General features: G+C 37.0%; 1 protein-coding gene and 1 non-coding gene across 2 annotated transcripts in view; one reads left to right on the forward strand and one right to left on the reverse strand.

The window, feature by feature from the left end:
- Nucleotides 1–515: 515 nt before the first annotated feature.
- Nucleotides 516–596, reverse strand: LOC111738978. Its single transcript, XR_002780051.1, has one exon. It is a non-coding gene; the product is annotated as a small nucleolar RNA SNORD115 (small nucleolar RNA).
- Nucleotides 597–8,766: 8,170 nt separating this feature from the next.
- Nucleotides 8,767–15,413, forward strand: part of XKR4 (XK related 4) — a 492,307-nt gene continuing 485,660 nt past the window's right edge. The window contains exon 1 of the mRNA XM_011359204.2: nt 8,767–8,860. Coding sequence (XP_011357506.1) covers nt 8,767–8,860 — 94 coding nt within the window. The remainder of the gene's footprint in view (nt 8,861–15,413) is intronic.

Genomic DNA, 15,413 nt, shown 5'->3' on the forward strand with positions numbered 1-15,413 from the left:
CGTTTCAAGGGGAGAGATCTGGGGACATCTATTACTCTGCCATGTTTCCAAAGATCCTAGATTTTTATTTCTATAGGAACATATTCCTTAGGACTAACACTCACAGAGAAATAAACTCTATATTCATATTTAATTCTCTAAATAAGTAAAATCTATTGCCTTTGGGTAAGACTTATTATTAATTTAGTGTTCTATTTGGAATGTATCTATGATCAAAGAAATCCAGTCACTTCAGATTATTAATACTATGATGTAACACTTGATAGAACATCCCACTTAATGACACAATAAAAGAAAAAAAGCTAAGGAATGACCCCAAATATGCCCAACTCTTAGGAAATATGGATCACTAAAGAAAATAAAGCATGAGCATTTATTTTTTACTTAGAAGTGCATAGACAAGTTAGGGCTTCATGAGATTCTTTCAAGGGATTGTCTCGAGCTCAAAATGCCACTATTTCCTGGAAGGAAAATAAAAATCCCCAACACCCTGTCCCAGGATTGTCATCTAGATTGGGTCTCAAAATAATGTTATTGAACATGATTCTTAGGTCATCATTTCTCTTCCAGACAACATAAGTTCTCATCATTGACCCTACAAGACACTCCCTGCACATCCATGCTCACCAGAGATGAATTCTGGATGTTACAATGCCAAGGTAGACATGAATTTCCATTTATCTCCTGCTGGACACCTGGCTAACGTCAGGCTGATACAGACATGTTTAGGTGGTGAGTGAGCATATACTTTATTAACTATTTTCTTTAACCACTCCCAGTACATCTCCACTAGTTTGCATCTGTCAGCATACACAAAAATGAGATTATTCATACAAGAAATATGCTGAAAGGAGGAAAAAGTGGATTGCTTTCAGATCACGCTGCAGGCAAGACAACTATAGAAGGAGAGAAGGAAAGAAGAGGATTGGGTAAAAAGCATCTTGGACAATTCCCAGAAATTTTTGGTCAGGCTGATAGAGCCCAGAAGCCCCAAAGCTGCCCCGTGGAAGAGATCCTAATGAAGCCAGGGATGGGTTTCAGATGAATGTCAGCAGGGCCAACACACAAATACTCAGTTTCCTGCAGGAGATGTGAGTGGTACATTTTCACGGCTGTCATGTCAATTATTGAAATAAAGATTGATGACAAAGCATAATTTTGTAGTGGAACAAAACTAGATTTCAATCCTTGCTCTTTAACTTTGGACAAGTTCTTGAACTTTCCTAAGCCTCAAATTTTTTTCAGCTGTAAAATGGAGATAATAGTACCTATTTCATAGTGTCACAGCGAGTTTAAAATGTGATGGTTATGTAAAGCCCTTAGCATGGCTCCTGGTATGTAAATGTTAGTTCTTCTAAGTGTAAAGATATAAGAGACCTTGCATTGTCTGACCTAATGGCTATTTCCTATTTCTACTATAGAATATACAAAATTCAGTCAGTTGTTAAAAAAAAATAGGAAACTCTTATCTCATAATATGTATGACTCTGTATAAACTCACTTAAAATTGGTTAAAATTGAATGTAAAGTATTACTGTTAGGAATTATAAAAGGAACGCGAACAATATTGGTTAAATATTGGCTTAGTATCTATAATTTAATAGTAATATTTTTAATTATTTGATTATAGTAACATTTATGACAAATAAGACATGAGCTAAACTATATTTTTGGAGTTTATTAATAACTACTTCTTCCAAAAATTATAACCCCCTCTCCTAACTCTCAAAATAATGTTCAACTAAAACAATGACTTTGTCTTAGACAAGTAATTCAGTCTGGTTTAGTGGTTAATTTCAAATATTGCTGAGTTTCATACCTCTTACTGTGAATTTAATATTAATGTAGATTTACTTGTTTTAATGTTTGGCCTCATTTCTAGGATTATTTGGAATGAGAATTTCAATATTTACTTACAAATGTTTCATCTATGTTAGGTTAACTGTCTTAAGACTATTCAGATTTGAAAATTTTATATTAATAATTATACTATAGAAATCAATTCCTGCATACTGAGAAAAATGTAAAAACCAAGAAGGTAAGCCTGATGCGTAAAATATTTCTTTAACAATAATAGTACAATGGAAAATACGATGAGAATTTATTTAAAACTATGACTATGTACACTGGTGTCTAATAATTAGGGATTATTTCACCAAAGTCTGAGGCTAATGATAGGCTTTCATTTAAATTATATTGTATGAAAAAAAATGTGAATAGACTTTACATGGGCTAGATTTTTCTAAGTAAAAAGTAATCAAAACTGATTTAAAAATCAGTTGTTTTTATTGATTTAAAAAGAGAAAAAATAGCTTTGGTGTGAAAACATTTATTTATACTATATATTATTTCTCTCTTTCAGGCTCACTTGGAAAAGCTAGTTACGAGTAGAGGAATAAATTATGGTTAAAATTTTTTCTCTCCCTATTCCACATTTCCTTTTCCTGTGTGCTCTGTGACTAGCTGTGTCACACTGGACAGCAGATTGAGGTGGGTGAAGAGAAGTTGGACCGGGTGCCACATCTTAGTACTATCTCTCTAGTCCTTGCCACCCCCTGAATGGTGTTGGACCTCCTGCTTCTCCCTTCCACCAGGTCTCTTTTATGTCACCGATGCATGAAACCATGTGTTCACCTACATATGTGCAAGGGAGAGGGATAGTTAGAATGATTATCTGAATAAACTAGCCTAAAAATATTACAATTAAAACATCCACTTTTATTGAAAAATGGGAAAATAATAGGTTGAAAAGGGAAACATACAAATGTATTACATAAATTTTTTTTCAGGATTTAAAATTTCATTGGTATGATCATGACAGACTAAATCCAAGATTTAGAGATTGATTCTCCGTGTCATAAGAATTGTAATTAGGTTTTTCAGAGTATTTGTGGGGCCTGATGAATTAGATTCAACTAATCCTATAATCATTATTAAATATCTCGCATCTCCTGTCTGTCTTAAAATCCACCTATTTTATGACCTCTGTTATTCTTCTTCTGTCTGGAATAATAGAAACCTATAATACATTTCTCAGCAAATCTAACCTTCTGCTCTTTCAGTGCCTCCTCACTGGTGCAAACTGCTGTACTAGAAATGCTCACAAGATGCTAAGATATTGATCTCCTCAATTTCAAGGGAGCATGGGGCCAAAGTCTTTAGGCTGGTGCTCTCTCTGTGTGAGCAGCTTTGAACATTTACTCCAATATGTTGCACAAGCTCTGTGCGGGAAAAATGTTGGAAGACTTTGTCTTAGACCTGTCTAGAGACCTCTTTCCTTACTTCTTCCTCCAGAACTTGACCCCGCGGGTGTCTCACTCTCTGTGTTGAATTTTCCTTGTCTAAATTGTATCCTCTCCCTTCAGTCACAGCACAACCAGAATTTCCAGTCTAGAGTCTAAATGCTAAAATAGACATAAAGGTGCTACCTCTTTTTAAACTCATAAATTGTTAATAACAACAAAGGAAAAGAAAATCTCCATATTCAATTAAAATAGGAACTATCTGTAAACTCAAGCCACAATACTTGAGGAAGGATGACCATAAGTAGAAAGGTCACCCAGCAGACATTGAGAGGGGAAATGCCTGAGGCTGGAGATTTCCGACAAAATTCCTTGGGTTCTCCACTTAGTTTTTCAAAGCAGGTGTCATATTCTAAAAGAAAAAAAAAAAAAACTGAAAAAAAAAAACATGTTCATTGTTCAAAGCAAGGGGAACTTGGTGCGTAAACTGGCTATAGGGTCTTTCTGGAACGCATTTTGGCAAGGAGGAAGAAGAAATGAGGTCAATACACCATATTTGTAGGAAGAAGTCAGTTGTTGAGTCAGAGAGGAGAAAGGCTCCACAAGAGAAGCAGCCATGCTATTCCTGGTCTTTAGGGCCTGGAGACCTCATCTGCTCACATAAAGCTGTGTCATAAGGACCATTGAAGAAGCAACCACAGGATAAGTCCATCCACACTCCTACTATATTCTCTCTGAGATAAACACAAACACTTGTATAAGCTCCCATTTTGACCAGTGTACTACAGGGGCATTTCTAGTCTCTGGGTAGTAGCAACAACTTAAATCCAATATAATAATTCCTAGAAAATCTAGCTATTTCCTTTTTCCTAGGGCAGTCATCCTAATAAATGGCCAAAGTCCCTCTAGAGAAGGCTTGGGAGAAGAGAGTCCTATCTCAGTTAGGCCTCCTATCAAAAGGCTTCCTATCCAAGAACTGGTTTAGATCTGAGAACTAAACAAGTTGTTATAAATCTCCATGATGAATCCATTGTGATCTGCAAGGGAGGAGCCACGCTGTGTCAGGTAGTAAAGACCCTGGGTTCCCTCTCCTTCCTCCCTCCAATCTCTTCTAGGTACTATTTGTGGAGGCCAATAGGAAGCCAGAGGGCAGGAGAGCTTACTGATGTAGCCCATGCAAGTCAACCTACCAGAAGAGACAGCAAGGTGGAGGAGGTTGGAGAACGGATACAGAGAAGCAGATGAAAGATTGCTAGCACAGGCTAGCATACACAAACACCTACATGCACTGATGTGTCTTTTTTAAAAATACAAAATAATTTTATCATGCAGCTTTTACTTAATGTGCATGTCAGAGACCATTCTATATTAGTACACAGAAAGTTATTTCATACTTTTACTATCTGCATAATATTATCCATGTTATGAATATAATTTATTTTGCTGGTCCCCTATATAAATAAAAATATAATCTAAGCATTGAAATAATATTTCCATGAATATCTGTATAAATACATTTTACATGCGTGAAAGTACATGTGTTAAATTAATAGCTAGGATATTTTGATATAAAATTTTGATAAAATTCACAAAAAACACTTCACACTTAATTCTCTTACTGTTTAGAACATAACTTCTCAATGTTTACTTCACAGCACATTGTGTGGTGGTTTATAGATGTGTCATAGGTAACAGGGTAGAAGGTGGGGGCTCATCTGTGTGCAGCATTTAGCATGTATTATTTTCCATGTGGCCCATGATGTGAAAAAGCACTGTGTTAGATATCTATTATCTACTATGAGCAAAGACAAAATCATTATATTTTCACGATATCAGTTCCGTTTTCTCTCTTACACCACCCAAATTTCACTGCTTATATGATTTGCTTTAGTATTCCATTTAAGTGTTTTCTGATGAATGTGGCAGGTTTGTTCTACCTACAATCCTTCTAGCTGTTTTCCCTGTGCTGTGGTAATTGGAAAGCTAAAAGTTCCATCTGGCAGGCTTCTTTGTAGTTGAGGCTCCAGATGTGATTCAGATTTGATGAACCAGATGCACTGTCATGAGTTCTGGGAGGCAGAAGTGAGATGGAAATTTCACTTCTGCTGTTTCTTTTGGCAAGTGTGGTAGTGGTGTATGAATTTTCTGCAGCAGCTCAATGTCCAGTGACTAGCACCATGGGTGTCATGGAGAGGAATCCATTCTGCTGGTAGGGACCACAGCATGGTCCTGGGTCTGGACCTGGGCACAATAGCTCCGTTCATGGTGGCTTTTTCCCTCAGGGTAGTTTCTTAATCATGGGTGGCAGTGTGGTTCAGGAGCCAGTGGCTTCCTGATTATAGAAGAGGTAGCAGTTCTCTTCCAGAGAACATTTAATATGCTGCAAAAAATCATCTCTCTATATATATGCCTTACCGCTAAACTGTATACCTGAAACTTACTGGATTTTGTTAACCAATGTCACCCCCTAAAAAATTTTAAAAAAAAAAGCAATTATTTCTTTAAAAAAATCTTCTCTGCTTTGAATTCCATTTTATAGCAGATTTGTTTCACTTTTTGAATTCATAAAAATACATTTAGGCAAAATTTTGTTGCCCTCCTCCAATATTTTTCTACATTCTTGATCTTCAGTTTGTTTTCCTCTTTATTTGTCTCTTTTCACTTTTTAAAATATCTTTTGGTTCATTCTATTTGGTGCAGAAGAATTTTGAAGAGGAAAGGTCTTCCTGGACCAGTAGTAGTAGAAGCTCTGTGAGGAAAGGACCGGAGCTTTTGGATCTCTTACTTTTAAGGCTCTCAGGAATTCTCCCTGCTACACAATTAGCAACAAGATAATTTACAGGGTAGTAAACCAAAGGAACTACCACATTCCTAAGGAAACTACTCAGTTTCTGTAACCATCAACAAATTGAGAGGTGCAGGAGTAGTTATTTCTATTATATCTCCATTTAATTTGCCTTTTAGACAATACGAAGCCAGACAGATTAAGGGGAAAGATTTTATATTGCTGTAAACCTTATCAGGTGATAATGCAATCACATCTGTAGTTACAGATGTTGTATCTTTATTACAGAAATAAACATAGACCCTGACAGCTATTTACTTTCGAAAACTGTGTTTTCCTCACTGGTATCAGCATAGGTAATCAGAAACAGTCTTTCTCCACATGAGAAAGATAAAAGTAAGGCCTTCATCAACTCCTCTGCTCTTTGTCATAATATAGCCAAATGTTGTACTGGCCAATCTGGTAGCCACTAGCCACATGTGGCTATCAACTACTAGAATTAAAGCTGGCACAAATAGACATGTGTCGTGAGAATAAAACATATTCCAGGCTTTCAAGACTTAGTATAGAAAAGTAAACTATGTTATTAATATATGGATTACATGTTAAAATGATAAAATTTTAATGCATTGGGTTAAATAAAATATATTATTAAAGTAATTTCATCTGTTTCTTTTTACTCTTTAAAGTGAGTACTAGAAAATTTTAAGTGGCAAATGTGGCTTGCATTTACAGTTCATATTATGATTCAAGTGGACAACATTGGTCTAGAGGAAACTAGACTGCATTGATAACCAACAGAACATCATAGAGGTTCATTAAACTGATAAAATTAAAATAACTAGACCAGTATGAAGGAAGTAGAACAGATTCTACATGACTTAGTTACTTTTATGTATACTAAGGAGTAAATGATTCAGAGACCTGACACACGAGTGAAGATTCTAGGGTTCCAGGACTTTTTGGCATGCTGTGATTCTCATATAAGGTGAGATACATTTCTGTATCTTACATTAACTCTCTCTATATATAAAATACAATGTTTGGTGGCCCTCTTTGGAGTTTAAAGGCAACATATTCTATATTCAGTCATGTTGCTTTGACCTATTTACATGGTAACCAATAAAACAAATAATCTTGAGTAGAGACCAGGGTAAAAGCAACCAGCCAAGCAACAAGGAAATTTTTAAAAGGCTCATTGGCAAGTCCTGCTTCCTCTCCTCATGGACTTTGTGTCCCAACAGATCCAATCATATTAGAGGGTCTGGTATAAGTCCCAGAAGAAGAATCATAGTGCAAGTCCATTGGGATTTGGAGTAAAATCTCTCTCGCTTTCTACTAAGAATTATTCTCCTTTTGAAAAGCATCTCGTAGATAGCTATTAGCTATTGTCCCTGGTAGTGAATGCATGCTCAATGATAGTGTATTGAGAGACTGGCTGTCATGAACTGAGTGTTATAAAATCTAGCTACTCATAAAAGTAGACGTATTCCAAATATTTCATTATAAAATGGCTCAAGTAAATAGTACTGGCAAGTAACTCAGACCCCCGGGATACTTTTCCAAATTATTTGCCATCTTTTTCTCATCCCAACTCCATGACCTCATAAGAATTGTCTATGAACAACTAACTAAAGAAGAAAAAGTGTAGCCCTGGTTTAATTATGTAGCTGCATCAACTAGAAGTTTATGTCTGCTACACTTCTGTCCTGCTCTGGAGTGGCCCTGAAGGCAGTTGTGAGGGGAAGTCTTGTCAGTGGCTACAACTTCAGACAGAAAACTTTGTGTGAAATGAGAGATGATTTCAAGTACAAACCTACGCTGATTTATGAGCAATGATTAATGCATTGGCAGGCTGGACATGGACTTAAGAAAAAAAACAAGACTGGGTAGTTGTTGACAAGGTAGTCTGAGGAAGGAAAGGCACGCAAATGGAACTTTTGGAATTTTCCTAGAATGTGAAAATATTCATTTCTTAGGTAAGTTTGCACCTCATCCTCTTTCTCTAACACCCCTCTATTCAACAGGCCCACTTACAAAGTGAGCACGGCAGCAGCAATGGTAGTTTTTCCCTTTAAAATGTTGCTAACCAACAGACTCAATCCTTTAATACCAGGAATTTCCTAAATGAAAACAACTTTTTATTTAACTATGTAAAATACTAGGTTTTTGGAAACAACAGGAGAAAAACTCAAAGCCACAACAGTAGTTTAAAAGGCATCAATTGTAATGTTCCCACAAATTACCTGGTCAAGCTCTTAGACTAATCTGCTTATGAAATAACAAAAGTAAAATATTTAGTATGGTTTGAAATAGAAATAAAATCATTATTTTTTGCCTCTGCATTTGATGAATGCATATAGTATTCTATTGCAAAATATAAGTTACATGCTTGCAATAAACTATTTTGTTTGTCTCATGCACAGCAGCAAGCTAAAAGTGAGCAGTCATCAAGCTTGGTCTGGCTTCTTGATCTATATCACATCACTTGAGCAATGAAGGCCACCCTTTCCAAAGGGTCTGCGGAGCCTAAATCTACTTGCCTTCTATGGAGAGGGAAATGCTCAGGGCAGGTGTCAAAAGGTCCATTTCCCAACTTTACCACTTAGCACATGTGTGAGCTTGGGCAAGTCATTTAACCACATTGACTTCACATTTTTTACCTGTGACATAGTGGTAAAAATACCTGCCTTATAGGCTTGTATATGATCACGTTAGAGAAACTGTAAATAATTCAATATGACTAGATTATGGGGTGTTTTTAAGATTGTGGAGAGCAAGGAAGCTGGAAGAGAAGGCAGAGTTCAGCTGACAAAAGGCACGGAAAGCCACAGTAAGGACCTAGGATTGTGTTCTGCAGGGTTTACATTAGTCAGAAGTTTGTGATGAACTGTATATTTTTGTTTTCATACCTAATTCATAATTAAGCCTTTTGATTTCTTTATTGCATTCTCAAGTAAACAGTGTCTTCAAGTAACCTTAAAGAAAGCCACACCCTTTTCTTAAGGAGGACTGTTTCAATTAGAGTATGTCACCGCTTGTAAGGGCACCACTTCATACCATTGCAACCCAAAAATTAAACCACGAAAAAGCAAAAACTTAATAAACTGTAGTCAAAAATAAAAAACACTGGGATGAGTAAGGTAAAAATTACATGATCAAATTCATCGCATTCATCAACACAAGAAGTCCAAAATATACGTTTTGAAATATAGACCTGTGCTGTACAATATAATAGCTATTAGTGACAACCCCTTGAAATGTGGCTGGTCTAGACTGATGTTCCCTGTAAGTGTAAAATATACCATAGATTTCAAACAGTACAAAAAAAGTAAGATCTCTCATTAATATCTTTATATTGATTACAGCCTGAATGATATTTTAAGTGTTATATAAAATATATCGTGAGAATTAATTTCATTTTTTTCTTTTACCTTTTCAATGAAGCTACTAGAAAATGTAAAAATTTAAAATATTCCATTTCGATAGAAAAACATTGTAATAGATCATGCTATAGCAATATTAGAAACAGAAGCAGCATCTCAGTATCATTATTCTCTTTTCAGATACTTTCTGAAGAATAGTAAAGATACTTGAAAACAGAGGTTATGCTTATCTTTATCATTTGTGGCGTAAGTGCCATATATACCAAAGGTCATGAGTATCTTTTGTGTTTGTACTTTAAAAAATAGAAAGTTGGGAAATCACCGTGGAGACTAGTGATGTTTCTACCAAAGCTTGAGCCCTGAGCTGACCTTTGTAGTTCGCTGTGATCGTAGTCTTTGTGAACCAGTGTTGGTCACAAAAGCCTGCCTTTAGATAACACAAGTGTGTGAGACAGCAGTGCAAATAAATGGGAATAAAGAAGCTGTGAAGAAAGTGGATCTGCTTATCAGAGATGCTGCAAATAGAGAAAGTTGCCATTGCCATCAAGTAAAAAATTAAACCACTTGTATTCTCTTATTTCTTGTATTTGTGTCTTGCCTTTCCTTATATATTCCTAGAGGACGGGAACTATACCTGGGCCCAGCAATGTGTTCCATACAGGCAGGAATTTGATAGACACTTTTCTTGCCCCCCCCCATTTTAATATTTTTTTAAAATTTTCAATTACAGTTAACATACGATATTATATTAGTTTAGGTGTCTAATCACATAGTGAGTAGACATTTATATAACTTACGTAGTGATCACCTTGATAAATCTAGTAACCATCTGACACCGTATATAGTTATTACAATATTATTGACTATATTCCTTATGCTATACTTTCCATCCCTATGACTATTTTGTAACTATCAATTTGTACCTCTTAATCCCTTGCCCTTTTTCACCCTCCTTTCAACATCCCTTCCATCTGGCCACCATCAAAATGTTCTCTGTACCTATGACTTTGTTTCTGTTTTGTTTGTTTTGTTCCTTAAATTCCACATATAAGTGAAATCACGTGACATTTGTCCTTTTCTGTCTGACTTACTTCACTCAGCACAATACCCTCTAGGTAAGATTTCATTTTTTTTAATGGCTGTAAATGGGAGTAATATTCCATTGTATATTTGTACCACCTCTTCTTTATCCAGTTATTCATTGATGGACATGCAGGTTACCTCTATGTCTTGGCTACTGTAAATAATGTTACAATGAACATGTGGATACACACCTTCCTTCGAAGTAGTGTTTTGGGTTTCTTTGGAGAAATACCCAGGAGCAGGATTATTGGGACCTTCTTTGTCTCTTGTTATAACTTTTGTTTTCAAATCTGGTATAAGTATTGCTACCCCAGCTTTTTGTTTGTTTCCATTTTTATGGTATTGCTACCCCAGCTTTTTGTTTGTTTCCATTTTTATCCCTTTACTTTCAGTCTGAGTGTGTCTTTCAATCTGAAGTGAGTCTCCTGTAGGCAGTATATGTAAGAGTCTTGTTTTCTTATCCATTCGGCCACTTTATCTTTTGAATGAAGCATTCAATCCATTGCCCCTGAAAGTAATTGTTGATAAATGTGCAGTTATTGCTTTTTTATTATTCATATTTTTTATCTTTTTCTTTTTTTTTCTTAAAGAAGTCCCTTTAACATTTCTTGTAATACTAGTTTGGTGTTGACAAAGCTCTTTATCTGTCCTTCTATTCTAAATGATAGTTTTGCTGGATAGAGTAATCTTGGTCGTGGGTCATTGCCTTCTGGCCTACCAAGTTTTTCTTGAGAATCGGCTGACAGTCTTATGGGAGCTCTTCTATGGGTTACTGTTTTTGTCTTGCTGTTTTTAAAACTCTCTCTGTCTTTAACCTTTGGAATTTTAATTAAAATGTGTCTTGGTGTGGACATTTTTGAGTTCATTTTGTTTGGGATTCTCTGCATTTCCTGGGCTTGTATATTTATTTCTTTTTCCAGGTTAAAAAAAGTTTTCTTTCATTATTTCTTCAAATAGGTTTTCAATTCCTTGCGCTCTCTCTTATCCTTCTGGTAGTCCTATGATGCAAATGTTGGTATGCTTGATGTTGTCCCAGAAGCCCCTTAAACTATCTCCATTTGTTTTTCTATTTGCTACTCTGCTTGAGTGTTTTCTGCTACATCATCTTCTAAATCGCTAATCTGATCCTCTGTTTCATCTAATCTACTGTTGATTAGTTTAGTTGTTATGTTTTTTATTTCTGACTAGTTCTTTTTATGTGTTATATTTCCATTTTCATGTTGCCTGTTTCTTTGTTGAAGTCCTTTCCGAGATCATTGAGCATCTTTATAACTGGTGTTTTGAACTCTGAATCTGATAGATTGCCTGTCTCTATTTTGTTTAGTTATTTTTCTGTAGCTTTGTTCTGTTCTTCCATTCAGGATACATTTCTTTGTCTCCCCATTTTAGATGTCTCCCTGTGTTTGTTTCTATGTATTAGGTAGGCTGCTATGTCTTCCAGTCTTGATAGAGTGGTCTTATGTAGCAGGTGTCTTGTGAGGCCCAGTGGCGCAGTGTCCCTGGCCTCCTGAGCCAGGTGCTCCTGGTGTGTCCCAGTGTGGGTTGTCTATGTTCTATGTTTTAGTTGAGCCTCGGTTGCTGTTTGCACATCAATGGCAGAGATTTGACCCTTAGGCTGATTGGTTGTGAAGACTGGCCATGACTACAGTGGAAGAGCTGTTGTTGTACAGGGGCTGACTCTACAGAACAAGTTTTGCTTTAGCAGGGCTTGGTGACTGCAGAGTTTGCTCTTTGGGTGTGTTATTTGTGGAAGCAGCTGGGTTGTGCTCTAGCTCAGTCTGAAGCCAGCCACTAGGTTTACTGGCCCGAGTGTACAGTGCATCCTCGGAGGGGGCTTGCCACTGGCCAAGTTCAGCCAAAGCCAATGCCCTGCCTGGAGCCACCTGGAATGAGCCACCATGCAGTCCTCAAATGGCCACCACCTACTCTGTGTTTGGAAGTGCCTTGAGAGGCCAAGCCACTGCCACTAGTGCCAGGCTTGGGGCTGCTCAGCAAGAGGTATAGGGTTCACCAAGGCCAGATGCTGCTTGTTTGGGTTTTGTGAACCTTTAAGAAATTTTAATAAAGTCTGTAGCATAAGCCAAGACAGGCTGTTTGTATGGAAAAGCCAAGGGAAGCGCTTTGGGTAAGTTTGCACATTGAGTGGCATGGGGATTTCAGGGAATCATCAGGGTGGGGTGATCAGTGTTAGCTAACTGATGGAAACTCAAATATGGCAGCCACCTGGGTCTGCACGCTGAGGGAGTTAGGCTCAACAAGAAACAATGGCTTCTGCCAGGACTTCTGTCTGGGAGAAAGCTGCGCCTCCAGGCCTCATCCTAAAGCCAGACAACTCACTTCCTCCCCATATATCCCTGGCATATTTCAAGCTTCTTCCCTAGCACTAGAGTATATACCGAGTGAGTCCATCAGCATGTAAATTCGCACATGGACCCTTTAAGAGGAACGTCTGAGACAACCTCAGCCCTTTGTCTCACTCAGCCACTCTCTCAACTGGTTTTCACAGTCAGAAGTGTTGGGGATTTCTCTTCCTGCCACTAGAACTCTGGGCTAGGGAGCCTGAGGTGAGGCTGGGACCCCTCACTCCTCTAGGGGACCTTGGCAGTTGAGATATTCCTCCCTAGTTTTATCCACCTCACACATGTGTAGGACCAGCCTCTTTTGTATCTCTGCCCCCTCACCAGTCTCAAGATGGCTTTTTCTGTATATCCTTAGTAGTAAAACTTCTATTCAACTAGATTTCAGGAGATTCTCATTGATGGTTGTTCTGTATGTAAATCATTATTTTGATGTCGTCGTGAGAGGAGGAAAGCACAGTGTTTACCTAAAACATCATCTTGACCGGAAATCAACAGATACTTTTCAATGATAAAACTCTTAGCATGACTTGACTTACTCTTTTACAGTTGTGTTAATGACATGTACTACCATGCAAGCATCTTATTTAAAAAAAATATTTTAGTTGCTAAATCTCAATGTTAATGTTTTTATATGTGATGGAAAAACATACCTCTTGTGATTTTTATTAGATGATCGAGAAAATTATTTCTAACTGGAAGAGAACAGAAGGTTGTTGCCTGTGAAAATCAAATTTTAGTGTCATCTCATTTCAATTCATTCACTTTTGTGAGCATGTAAGCGATTATTATCATAATTCCAAATTGGCTGTTATACGTTCTGGACATATAATCCCCAAAAGGTAATAAACTGAGATTCTGAAAATGCCTTTTGACAAAAATATCTGCCATTTTGGTTGACATGATAAAAATGAAATGAATAGTTTAAGTGTTCGAGATGCTGAATATATATAATCCTCTGATCACATCAAAATCTTTGTGCAAGTACCACAATTGTAAGCAGATTAGATTCTGATCCATTTGCCCTGGCAATAAAGAAACAGAGCAAGGGGAAAACTCTTCTTGTAAGTTTACAAGCTTGTACCTAAGAATATGTTGCTTTTCTTTGTAAGAATAGAAAGAAAACCTCTTTATCATTTGTTAAGTGTTGAAATTGGTAGGATGATGGAGCAAGTAGCAAACATTAATCTGCAGGTCCACCTGCTAATTTCACCTTCATCCTCCTCTGAAAGATACACATGTTAGGCTAGTTAGTAAATATGAAAGTAATTTTAAAGAATGCACTCACTGGATGGTTAATCTCAATAGCAGGCACATACTCAGAGATAAAACTTTGTAAATAACTGCTAGCACAGGACCCGCAGTAAAAGCTGGTGATGATTCAAAGCCATGCTAAGAGTGAACTACTGGAGTAATAATAATAATTCAGCCCCAAAGTTTCTCACAGCTGGTGTGTCAATTTGGTATTGCTGGTCCCTAGAGCTGTTAAGTATGTCAGAGTTTCTTGTGACAAACACAGAGGGAGGGTCTTGCTGCTTGGCTTGTTCAGGTCTGACGATTGTAATGATAATCACATTCTTTGGGTTCTGTGCCTGCCCCACAGGAGCTATTAGCTAATTGTCTGAAAAGCCCTTTGCATTGCATGCACTCGGAATCAGAATTTTAACATACAGGCTTCAATGTGATGGAATGTCAGAAATATTCGATATCATCCTAATAATACCAGGCATACAGAATGTAGATTTATGCATTATGTATTTAGGTACATGTTCTTTCCTTCGTACCCACAAAAGTTGTGGGGTTTTTTTAGTTCTTTTCTCCTCAGCTAATTTACACAAGAGGCTCTTGTCATCAAAGTGACATATTAATATTATAATTGCCAACAAAAATATAATTTTTAACAGTTTCAAATTTTGAATATATACTTGCTGATTTGATCTTCCTCTGACATTAAAAAAAAAAAACAGTAAGATAATCTTGATGAGGTCTAGAGATGTGCAGCCATTTGTCCAATGCCTCATGGCTGGGAAGCCATGAAAGGTATTTGCATGGGATTTCCCGCCTACCACTCTAGTGTGTATCTCACATTGCAACAGAACCACAGTGGAAATGAAACAAGAACACTTTAACTAAGGGTTAATATCAATGTGTCCAGAAAGAGAATATTATTAAACCATGAATGTCAGAAAGCCCATTGTGACCTGGCCCAATATTGACTTGCAGACTCTCTGGGGACCATATCCAAATGGATTGTGTTGCTCCAGTGGCATTCTGGAATGGAGGATATGTTCAGTGTTGCTTCAGCTACAGCATTTCATTGCCTCCAAAATAGAATATGCCCATCTGGGAGCACCTGATGTTATGAAGAGCAAAGGAACAAGCATAGAATAATAATAAAGCCAGAGAGTTCTTGCCAGAGGCAGTCCAATGCTTCAAGGCTTACCATTTGGACACTCATAAAGACGATTTATATCTTAGTCATTTAACGACTACTACATTTTCTTTTCCAGCCCTCTTCTTTTTTAGCACAAAATTATATAATTGAAATAATGTTTTTTTT

The sequence above is a fragment of the Pteropus vampyrus genome, unplaced genomic scaffold, assembly GCF_000151845.1.
Source record: "Pteropus vampyrus isolate Shadow unplaced genomic scaffold, Pvam_2.0 Scaffold45, whole genome shotgun sequence".
Lineage (NCBI taxonomy): Eukaryota > Metazoa > Chordata > Mammalia > Chiroptera > Pteropodidae > Pteropus > Pteropus vampyrus.